Genomic DNA, 11728 nt, shown 5'->3' with positions numbered 1-11728 from the left:
GTGGCGCTTTATTCCACTTATTTTCTCCTCCATGAACCTGATAGAGCAGGTTCATGGTGACCGTTAAATCAGCGGCTGCTGGCCGCAGAGACAGACTCTGACTCTGAACGGGGTGTGTGTGTTCACCCTGCTGCAGCAGCTGCTGCAGCAGCAGCCATGCAGCCCACCTGCCCAGCTGCTTGGTGTCCAGCCCTCATGAATCACAAAGGAGAAAACAGTCCGTTGGTTTCCGCGTGTGGATGACGTCACGGCTCTTTATGTTCAGATTTGTGACTGAATCACATGAACAGTGAGAATCGGTTCACTGGAGTATCAGTGAATGTTCAGAGTATTTAGTGCACGTGGCTCCACTGGCAGCATCGAGCTCACGTGAAGAGAGGCTGATCTCACTCCCGTTGGCTGGTCTGCCTGTTACGTAACCCTCCGCTGCTCTGCTGGCTCAGTTTGCACACCGGAAGTGATCAGAGGAGAACATGGCCGACCCCCGTTAGGCTGTGAGCTCCAGCAGGTCAAAAAAACCCTGGAAATGTTTAAGTTTAAGGTCTTCAGACCTGATCCAGGCACACCTTCATAGAGACATACATGTATATCGGTTATAGCTATGGCTGCCATATTGGGAGTGGCATTATTTTTGAAGACATATCCAGCACACTAAAAAAACAAAAACACAAAATATTGCAATGCGTTTTTTGCCTAGTTTCCAGTGGAAATATCTTAATACACCTAAAAGAAGGCAAAACTAATTTACAAGTAACTTTTCAGCAAGAAGGGAGCTTGTTTTAAATTAATAATTCCATAATATTGATTTTAAAAGGATTTAATTCAAACTGGCAGATTTTTCAGTTATAATGAAACATTTTTTCCCATGTTGAAATAATCTGCTAGTAGAACTAGAACTTTTTAAATCAAAATTAAGAAATCATTGACCTGACTAAGATGTTTGGACTAGAAAGTAGACCAAAAATACATGGTAAGATTTTGTGTTTTTGCAGTGCAGAGCCCTGCTTGAAAAGATTAATTCAAACTGTGATAGTCTCCTGTTTCAAACCAAATATGTGATAAATTATAAATACAAAATGCATTTCTTAAACAGCAATCACGCGAGCAATTATAGGGCATAACTGAATATTGTAAGCCAGTGGTTCCCAAAGATTTTCTGGGCCCCCCTATGAATTACAATAAAATCCCCCCAAAAAGGAAAAAACATCAACTGGGCTCACACATCGTTCAACCAGACATAAACCTAAACACATATTTAATTTTCAAACTCCACTGAAGTTTATTTCACACTCCAGGTTGCAACAAAACAAACAACAAACCATCTTTACAGTAAAACACTTTTGTGTAACTGTTTTCTTTTTCCATTCATCCATACCACTTCCTGCACCCCCCCTGCAATGACACTGCGCCTCCCCAAGGGGGCGCGCCCCACACTTTGGGAACCACTGCTGTAAGCCTTTCTTATGGGGCATCGTACTCTCTGCTTTAATATAAGGCTTTTGTGATGTTTTTCCTCTATATCTTATTATCTTGTTGTGAAATATCTGAAGTTTTATATCTTTTCCTTAAGGATAGAAATGCACCACAAACCTATGATGTAAACAGAAACTTTCAGTAAGTAGGAAAGAAATGAAAATGCATCCACACTTGGACTATTTCTGGGTTATTATTGGGGTAATGAGTCATCTACAGTTTTGATTGTGTCTGTTTTGTGTTGGTCTGAATGGTTTAAAGGGCCGTTTTCATGTACAGTTCCATCTCAACCTTAACAGACATAAACATGCAGTGAATAAATGGTTTTTCAATCAGTTTTTTGCACCAAAGAGTTAAGAATAATGGTTACATTAATGATTCTCTAAATTGCATAATGTTCAGTGGCATGTCCTCTTCTCAATGTTGTTTTCAAGGATGGCTCCATCAGGAACATGCATTTGTGATTGCACACAAATAGACCAGCAAATATTGCAGTAAGCTTATTGCGAGGGAACACAAAATAAATTTTCCCCATGTCTCCTAGAGGGCTCTGTAGAAATGAACTGGAATGGCTTAATTTGTATTTTGCTGATGTTTTTCTTTTTCACCTTTCTTGATTGCCATTATTAGTTTTAAAATCACTATAAAATGTATCACATGTAGCTAAAGGTAAACTTTTGATTCCTCTTTATTATAAAAACCCAGTTTAGAATAACTTTTCTTCTTTGCCTGTCTCAATATGGCGGCGGCTCTGCCGTACAGGTTCTGATGGTCGCACGCAGGATGGACTGGATGGACACAGCTTCACAGCTTCGCCCCACGTGTTCACTTTTTGCCGCCACGACTTTCTCAGAAACCGAGTGACCCATATATCCCTCCGCGGTAGTTCCGCTTCACGGCCGTTTTTACGCACTTTGCGCTAAATGTCGGCTTCTGCGCCTGGACTTTATCCGCAAAGGGGCCCGCTGCGGTTATTTAGGCGGCACTTTGGCTCACCACTAGCAGCGTTTTTGCTGTTTTGTGAGTTTTCGCGGGTTTTTCATTCGTGGCGGAAGGATACCGTAGCGGCGGTACATATATCCGTTTTCCAGCCACACCCACAGTGTTGTGCTGCTGCAGCGTAGGAGGAGACGTGGGCCCTCTGTGGGACACGCAGGACACACAGGACCGGACCCTCGCGGACTTCCACACAATGCTGCCGTGTTCCAACTTTCATTTTACACGCAGAAAGTTTCATTTAAGCAGAAACATTTAAGAGCACGACCACTCCGCGTGGATTTTATTGGATAATTTCAGTTTCCCCCGTTTTCTTCATTGAGAATTCCTCCTTTTAACTGCCGACGGTAAGATTCTGCATGCGTCTTTAATTCAGTTTCTGTGAGTTTTCAAGCACGCAGCATGCCGTGCACGTGACGCGTGGCTGCGTGGCTGCACGCTCCCGGACCGTGAAAGCCGGTTTCACGTGTGGCTCCGCAGCGGCGCGTCAGCGTTTAAATGCCCCGCTGCTGATGTGCGTTAGGCTTCATTCACCAAGACCTTTTAAAGGGAAACTAATATTTACGCGACTCCTCTTGACGTCAATACAACCAGTTGTTATTGTTATTATTTATTTTTATTATTTATTTTTTTTAAAGAAAAAGTTGCAGAAAATAGTTTTTATGTTTTTGCTCCGCAGTAAAAACTAAAGTTGAGCAAAAACAGTTTTTTTTGTTATTGTTGGGTAGAAAATGGAGTGCATTAGTTGTGCCGGGCAGCTTTAACTGCCCACGCTGCTGCTTTGTTCCCCGCTGGTTCCGACCCAGCGGGAAGCCCACTCCACGCTCAGGACCAGTAGAACTGGTTTGGGTCCGCTGGGTTCGGTCTCACTGAACCGGAACCGTCAGTCTCTTGTTTTTGTTTTTTTCTGGTTTTGTTGGTTTAAAGTTTCGGGGGAAAAAACCCCAAAGTTTTTGCCTCAACTGTTCTGTGACGTCATGGTGCGTAGAGAGGGGGGCGCTGGGAGTTAAGGGGCGTGGCCAGCGTGATGTAAACAGGTATAAGAAGCGCAGATGGTCCAGGGGGGTTTCAGTAGGAGACAGCGGCTGAACTTTAACTAGGCCGGCTCTATTTTCTGGATTTTCTTCTCAGGCTTCTGGACCCAAGATGTTGACCAGTTTGTCTCCGGACTGGCTGAACTCGGAGCCGTTCATGTTTGAGGACGTGCAGAGCCTGATGGAGATGGACTACCCCACCTCGCCACCATACTACCCCCCCACGCCGCCGCGCTCCCCCCCTTTGAAACCGGGCCAGGCCAAGCCGCTGTCCAAGGAGGACCAGCTCAGCTTCATGTCTGACATCCTGCTGGAGGACCAGGACCTCCAGCTGCTCAACTGGACCTGCGATCTGTTCGGCTCCGCCGAGCGCGACGGCGACCCCCGGACGCCCCCGGACGAGGCGGCCGACGACGCCCTGTGGCACTGCATTTCGGAGAAGCTGGATGAGAAGCTGTCGGTGCTGGGCTCCAGCCCGCTGCTGTCCGCCATCGACACCAGCATCTTCGAGGACCTGGTGGGCTCCACGCTGGACTGCCACGACCTGATGGCGGCCGCGCCGGAGCAGCGCCAGGCGCCGGACCAGGTGGCCCCAGAGGTCACGTCAGACTACGGCTCGGCCGGCGGGGAGACCTCCACGTCTTCTAGCGACTCCGGTGAGTCCGGCCAACTTCCTGTCTGACCTGGCTGCTAGCTGCACACGTTACACTGCAAAAACACAAAATACAACCAAGGATTTCTGTCTGCACTGAAAAAACACACACTGTCGCACCAAGGACTTCAATGTAGTTTCTAAAGCTTCGCCTGAAATAAACTACCCTTAAAGTAACTTTTCTGCAAGACACAGGAGCTTCTTTAGTGCCATTTATTCTTGAATAATGATTAAAATATTTTTTTCACTCATTAGAAATTTACCCCAAGTTACAAGTGTAAAAATCTGGCAGTTTATTTAAAACTTGAAGGATTATTTACCTAAAACATATCTTGCTGTCATTACACTTTAAATGAGACAAAACTAAGATATATTTGGACAAGAAACTTAACAGAAAATACTTTCAGATTTTGTTCCTGCAGAAATCATTAGCAGCTGAAAGGAGGCTGGTTGCTCACTGCAGCAGGTTAAAATAATTTTGGATTCAGTGGTTCTACCCGACTTTACAACTTATTGAAGAAGGATAACTTTATTCCATATCAGAATAAGATCTAGCTGCTCTTTCTAAATGAATATCTCAACCAGTCAGCTGTGTTATAACATGCCTAGCCCACAGGGGGCAGTGCAGCGGTCAGCCAATCGGTTTGCTTCAAAACAACCATGACTTCCTGTTGGGAATTAAACATGGCGCCAGAAGGTCAATTGAACTATTTTAGTAACCGATGAATTAACTGGAGTATACAGACTCAATAAAGACAAATTGCTGAAAAAATGTTTTCAGAAAAGTAATTAAGCCAAAACTACAAAAAGTACATGTTTTGCATTTAATATAAATAAACTAACTTGTCTAATTTTGATTTAGCCAACACTCATAGAGGCAGTTTTATTTTCACCGGGTTCAAATTCAAAGCAACACTACGACCTTATTGCATTTTAGGAAATAAAATGTTTTTCTTATTTGAAAAAGGAACTTGCTTATTTGCATCTTTATGTCATAAAAAAAGACTTGAATAAAAAATCTGTGTGCCAATATATTAAGATTGGCAAAATAATCAATCAATAAATAAACTTTATTGCAGCTGCAATAACGTTGAGCAACAAGTTGTCCGTTGGGAGTTAGAGTAAATGCTGCTGCATTATTTGTTGACCCTAAATCTCCATAAACAAGTTTTTGTTTTTTAATCTCCACTTTGATCAGTTTTTATTTATTTTAGTTTTTTCTGAAACTTTCATGAAAAGTTAGCCAACGGCGTTTGGTGCTAACGTTTGTCCTCCGCTCCGTTTCCCCACAGAAGAAGAAATCGACGTGGAGTCGCTGGAGTCCGTGGGCTCGTCCAGCCCGTCGCCCGCAGCACCGGCCGCCCGCCGCCTCAACCCGGAGGAGGAGCAGCGCGCCATCCAGCTGCAGCACAACTACGCAGCTCCGCGCCCCGCCTCGCCGCCACCGTCCACCCACAAGCGTTGGCGAGGCGGTGACAGCTCGTCGCGGACGCATCACGCCACCGGCAGCTCCAGCTCGCCCTCTTCCTCCTCTTCTTCCAGAAGCTCGTCGGAGGACGAGGAGGAGCGGCGGCGGACTCACAACGTCATGGAGCGGCAGCGGCGCAACGAGCTGAAGAACTGCTTCCTGCGCCTGCGGGACAAGGTGCCGGAGCTTTCGCACAACGACAAGGCGTCCAAGGTGGTGATCCTGAAGAAGGCGCGGGACTGCATCTACGGCCTGGAGGTCGAGAGCCTGCGGCTGCGGTCGCGCAGGGACCGGCTGCGCGCCAAGCAGGAGGAGCTGAAGGCCCGGCTGGAGCAGCTGCGCAGATAATGCAGCGGGCCGGAGGGGGGGGGCTGCAGCGCCGCAGACTGAGACGCACACAGACAGAACCGTCTCTGCTGTCTTTTCCCCCTCCGGACGCCAAACTGGAGCTCGGTCTTCCCAGGGAAACTTGAATGTTTCAGGATGTCTTGCGGCGCCCCAGTCGGGCCGGTTCCAGGAGAAACCCAGTGAATCAAACTCAACATTTGTGTTAAAGCGACGAACCGGACGGCCGGTTTCCCCTGTATGATGGAAAAGACGTTTTCTACGCAGAGGTCCTCCTCGTCAGGTTTTATCAGGCTTCAGCAGGTTCTAGTTGGTTGGTCCTGAAGATCCAGTTAATTTAAAACTAGTTGCCTTCTGTGTGTCATGAACTGTTCGGTTAAAAGGAATGTTCAGCTGCAGCGGCGGGTGTTAGCCAGAAGGCAGGGATTTGAGTTTATTTTTGTTCCTCTACATAAATGTTCACACACCTACCTCCACCTGGCTGCAGTTAGGTCTTTCCTTTTATTGTACATATTTGTAAAAGTTTTTTATTGAAAATAAATTATTTTGGTAGTTTGTTTTGAATATTTGGAGACAAAGCACCTTCTTCAAAATGAAAATAAAATGAAATATAAGATTTGAAAACTTCGTGTTTGTTTTTTTCAATTGCTGAATGTATAAAGTGTCTTTATAACCAACCCACAACTAACTTAATTATATATATATATATATATATATTTGAGGACTTTAATATCTGGTGTAAATATCCTTTTGTGTTCCACATTGGAGATGTTCAGACGAACATCAACACATTTGGAGTCAAAGTATTAATATAAACATTTTAATACTGTACAGTAATGGGGAAAAATGACAAAATACTGTACATTTATCAAAATGGCATACTGCAAAGGAATGAGCAGTTCAGTTGGATAACTTTTTAAAAAAACTATTAGCTATTTATAGCTAACACATATTAGCTATAATCAGTGATAGCATAGTTTGAAAAAGTAACTAATTGGATTACTGATTACTCATTGAAAAAGTAACTTGGATTACTTTATTTGGAAAGTAACTAAGTTACATTAAAAGTAACTTTTTAGTTACTTTCAGCAGCTGCTAACAACGACGCTTCGCCTCCTGTGAAAATCACATTGATCTTTGCCAAAACTTAACTAAGTTATTTTATAAAGTAACATCAACAATGTGTCTCCACTGGTAATGTTGAACTGAAGGGGAGATTGTTTACTGGTTACAACAGTACAAAAAAACTTTAGTAATTTGAGTTTGTTTCTGTGTTTCTATTGACTGGAAACCTATAAATAGGATTTTAGGCCCCCATCCCCCTGCCCCAGCCTCCAGGTTCTGCGTTACGGCCCTGTGTTTGCTGTCGCAGCGCAGCGCTCCTCCTGCGGCTCCACAACTCAGCTGTCTGCACAGATTTGTGACACTTATCTTCATATTAATAATTATAATGCTGTTTAGTTGCACAACTTTACGGACTCGTTCATTCTTGGCCGTTTTCACGTTTATTGCGCTGTTCATATTAGTCTCAATGTTTGCAGTTTTCTGGAGCGCAACGCGAAGCTCGACGTCATTCAGAGGTAATATTTTAACTTGACATTAAGCGGGACGGATCATCCGGGAAATGATGGACAGGGAGAGTCTGACTAAAACTAACTGGATGTCAGACTAATGTCTGCTTATTTCCAAACCCAAATAAGTAACTTCACTGGCTATAACGTGTATTATAACTATAACGTGTATTATAACTATAATGTGTATTATAACTATAATGTGTATTATAACTATAACGTGTATTATAACTATAATGTGTATTATAACTATAAAACACATTATAACTATAGTTTATAGCTATAGTTAGTTTTGTCTTATTTCAAGCATATTTCCATATTTGCACTAAAAACTAGACAAAAAAATACTTGATACAATTGTGTGTTTTTGCAGTGAACAGGCTGCGTTCTTGCTTGTCATTGGACAATGTGTCACACGCTGCGATACTTGGTCAAGATAACCACCATGTTTAAGACCGGACCGGATCACTCTGAACAGGAAGATCTGAGATTATCAGAGTCATCCTGATAATCTCTCCTGGAGGGGAAAGCAAGACGAAAATTGGAATAAAAATCTGGATGTATGAACTAGGCCAGGAGTTGCAAAAGTGTGGCTCAGGTGCCACTTATTGCTCCTCTCCACTCCCAGGTAATAGAGATCTGCAAACCGTTCTCCTGGGTTCAAAGTGTGAGGAATCTGTTCTGTAAATGAATCTTTATCTGCTCAGGAAGATATTGGTTGTTCAGAGGAGCCTGGAGCCGCTGCTGCATATCTGCATCAGTGTCCACAGTCCAGCCAACACACCCGACTCAGGTAATCAGGTCGTTTGCGAAAACCTGTGTGCATGAGACAGTATTTCATTTCATCCAGGTGTTTTCTTCAGATTAAATCAGTTTGAGCAAACGAAAACGCTGGAAGTCAGATCGTTTCATGTTTGTTCTTTAAAGTTACTGCACCTTTAAAAGTGCGTCAGGTGTGTGTTTACAGGTGTGTAGGTCAAGGTGAGTGGCTGTGGGATGTGACGCGAGTCCAGTTACAGATAAAACTCAGATTAGGATTTTTTTATGAAAGGTGAGGCAGAGGATGAAGGTTTGCTACCAAGAACTGTCCACAACGTTCAGTCTGTTCTTTTCATCTAGCTGCACTGTAAAAACACAAAACCTTATCAAGTATTTATGTTTAGTTTCTTGTGCATATATCTTGTTAAACTTAAAATAAGACAAAACTAAATAACTCAAAAGTAACTTTTCAGAAAGATAAAGGAGCTTGATTTCAGCAAATACTGCTTGAGTATTGATAAAAAGAACCAGACCAACTGACAGATGTTTTTTTTACTCACTATAAAACATTTTTCCATGTTCATCTCACTGAACAGGTCAAGTTGTGGACCAAAACCAAACAAACTTTGCAAGAAGTTCATAGAAGTTAGATTAAATACGTTGATCACAACTGAAATCTTTGGGATTCTGATTGATTTCCAGTCAGTCCACATGCTGACAAATCAGGAGACGGTCGACCAACAGAAGCTCATTTTGCAGTGACTGTTTTTTTTATATAATGTGACCTGTTTCCAATCTTTTCATGACAGTTTGGACAGCCCAGGTCGGATTCTTTCCAACGCGACCCATATCCGATACGTATCCGATTCAAATGCGACCTGACGTCCAGGTCGCATTTATCCGAACTGAAGGTCACTGATACTCAACAAACCTCACTATTCTGCGCCCTGATACGAGCAAGCGGGAAGAAAAACAACCCCAACTCTAACCATACCGTTTTATGGCAGTTGGCAGAACACTGAGAACGCTGACGTTGTTCCGCCCTCTACTGGGCAATCGGGACACTTTCAGGTCGTTTGCCCGTTCACGCTGCAGAACAGGCCCGGGTCGCATTTATTTGGAAGTGTGAACGGCCACGGCAAAAAAATCCGATTTGACAAAAAATCAGAATTGGTTCACTTCAGGCTGCAGTGTGAAAGCAGTCTTTGACTGCATTGTCCAGTTCGCCTTAACCCGACTCCGGTCCGCCTTAACCCGACTCCGGTCCGCCTTAACCCGACTCCGGTCCGCCTTAACCCGACTCCGATCCGCCTTAACCCGACTCCGGATCGTCTGTTTAGTCAAAGTCCAGGTGGGTTGGTGAGTTGTAGATGTTAATCAACCTCTGACCTCTGGTCCTCCAAACCTCGGTCTGGGTTCGGTTGAACTGAACTCTGGTTCAGTTTAAATGTGAACGCTAAGCGGAACAGAGACCGCTCCAAAAGCAGGAAGTGAACTGCAGCACAGGGCATTCTGGGTAAATACAGCCAAAGCTAACATGCTAGCCTAGCGCTAGCAGCAGAAATGGCTCCTGGTCTTTAGCCAAAGACTAAACGGAAATCCTCCAACACTAAAATCTGACGCCTCCATCTTGTTTCCATCTGGTGAAGAAGGAAGTTGCTCTCAGTGTCTTCAGAGGTTGTTGTGTCGTTTCCTTCAGTGGTTCTTGGTGCAGCGCCCCCACAGGTCAGGAGGGGAACAGGTTGGTTTGACTCAGTGAACCACAGCAGCTGGAGGTGGAGCAGATGTTCTGGTTCCAGTAGAACCGGGTCGACGGACCATCAGGAGGAAAATTCAGAAGTATGAATCCAGTGATTCTTGTCTAGATTATGAAAAAATGTCACCGTAAAATAAGGCGTTCCTGTTCTTATGATGAAGTGGCTTTCTGGTGCAGACATTGATTTTCCCCAGAAATCACATTCATTTCAAATGTATTTGGGTCAGAGAGAAGACATAAAACAATGTTATAATTAAAATAAACTTGTTTTTTTCAGAGAAATAAAAATGTTTTCCATTTCAGACGTTATTATGTAAACTTGAGCCAGGAGACGTTGGCAGCATGTAAACGGTGAAATGTGTGTAAAAGTGTTTTTGGTCAGTCTGCTCCAGGTTCGCCTGCTGACTAACTGTTTGTAGAGAAACTTTATCTGTGGATTAACTTTCCTTTCGTTCCCTGCGGCGGCGTACAGCTGCTGCTCTCCACAAAAGAAGAAAACCTTTTCCAGCAGCCGGGTTAAATATCTGATATTGTTACATCAGGGTGGAGCGCTGTGCAGCACGCCAACTTAAACACCAGAGCGTGGGCGTCATACAGTAGCCGACTGTTTGGCTGAGCGACCCAGATAGTCTGACTCACTCGTTCTGATCCACCACATCACACGGGACACAAGAGACGGAAAGACGAGAGATAAAGTAAAGGAGAGGAGAACGGAGACAGAATGAGAGAAACAGAAGATTTGAATTTTCTTTGTTTTCCCAAAGGGGAAATAATGAGAGGCTTCAAAAACGCCTCTTGCAGGCGTTTTGGCTTGCAGGCCACAATAAAACAGAAATATGCCATGACTTCAGCCCGGCTCGGTCTGATTTCATTCACCTGAAATCTGCAGCAGAACCTTCACAGAAACAGAATCCGCTCAGAACCAGGAACTTTGAGTTTTTTGAGTTTTAGTCTGTCACTCGCTGCGTTTCTGTTGTGAGCAAAACTTTGATATTCCGCTAATGTCAAATAAACACAATTTTACATGTGTGGCATTAAATAAAATGTATTAAAATCTAATGTGAATGAGTTTGTATGTGCAGGAAGTCGTTAAGAATCAGGCCGTCATCCTGTTGGTCACATGAGGCCAAAGGCGTTTCCATGGCAATTTAATGACATCACCTGGTGGGGCGAGGTCACGTGGACAGGTCGCCAGTCAGGACACACACCCACACACACACACCTTTAATGACCAGGTAACCCAGCAGCTTTGGTTTGGAGGCAGGAAGTCGGAGAACCCAGAGAGAACATGCAGCGACTCTCAGTCTTTAGTTTGATTCTCTGATTCAAACTGCAAAAACAACAAATCTTAATCTGAAGTCAGTAATTTCTTAATACAGATTTAAAAAGTTCTAGTTTCACTGTCAGATTATTTCGCTTGTAGCCAGAAAATCTGCCAGTGAACTAGTTATTTATTTTTTAAATCAATATTAAACGATTATTTACTGGGAACAAGCTGCTAAATGTTGCTGCAGAAACTATCAGGATTGTTTCTCTGGAAACTCTGGGTAGGATTTGTGTTTTTACAGTGCAGAGGGTCGGAACCGCCTGCCTGTGTCAGAATGCGGGCCGCAGCTGCTCCCGTTCATCTTCCTCATCATCCTCATCATCCTCTGTTCTCCTGCATGTGGAATC

General features: G+C 43.9%; 1 protein-coding gene and 1 long non-coding RNA gene across 2 annotated transcripts; both read left to right on the top strand.

The window, feature by feature from the left end:
- The first annotated feature begins 2565 nt into the window (after window positions 1-2565).
- LOC102220374 (transcriptional regulator Myc-2-like) lies at window positions 2566-6521 on the top strand. The gene is made up of 3 exons (XM_005810821.2): window positions 2566-2816; window positions 3601-4159; window positions 5448-6521. The coding sequence occupies exons 2-3, from the start codon at window positions 3616-3618 to the stop codon at window positions 5969-5971; spliced, it is 1068 nt and encodes a 355-aa protein (XP_005810878.1). The 5' UTR covers window positions 2566-2816; window positions 3601-3615; the 3' UTR covers window positions 5972-6521.
- Window positions 6522-7466: 945 nt separating this feature from the next.
- On the top strand, window positions 7467-11449 carry LOC111605822. Its single transcript, XR_002751839.1, has 4 exons — window positions 7467-7548; window positions 7913-8167; window positions 8247-8332; window positions 11137-11449. It is a non-coding gene; the product is annotated as an uncharacterized LOC111605822 (long non-coding RNA).
- Window positions 11450-11728: the final 279 nt, after the last annotated feature.

This window comes from Xiphophorus maculatus, chromosome 20, assembly GCF_002775205.1.
Source record: "Xiphophorus maculatus strain JP 163 A chromosome 20, X_maculatus-5.0-male, whole genome shotgun sequence".
Classification (NCBI taxonomy): domain Eukaryota; kingdom Metazoa; phylum Chordata; class Actinopteri; order Cyprinodontiformes; family Poeciliidae; genus Xiphophorus; species Xiphophorus maculatus.
This window is presented reverse-complemented; position numbering and strand designations above follow the sequence as displayed.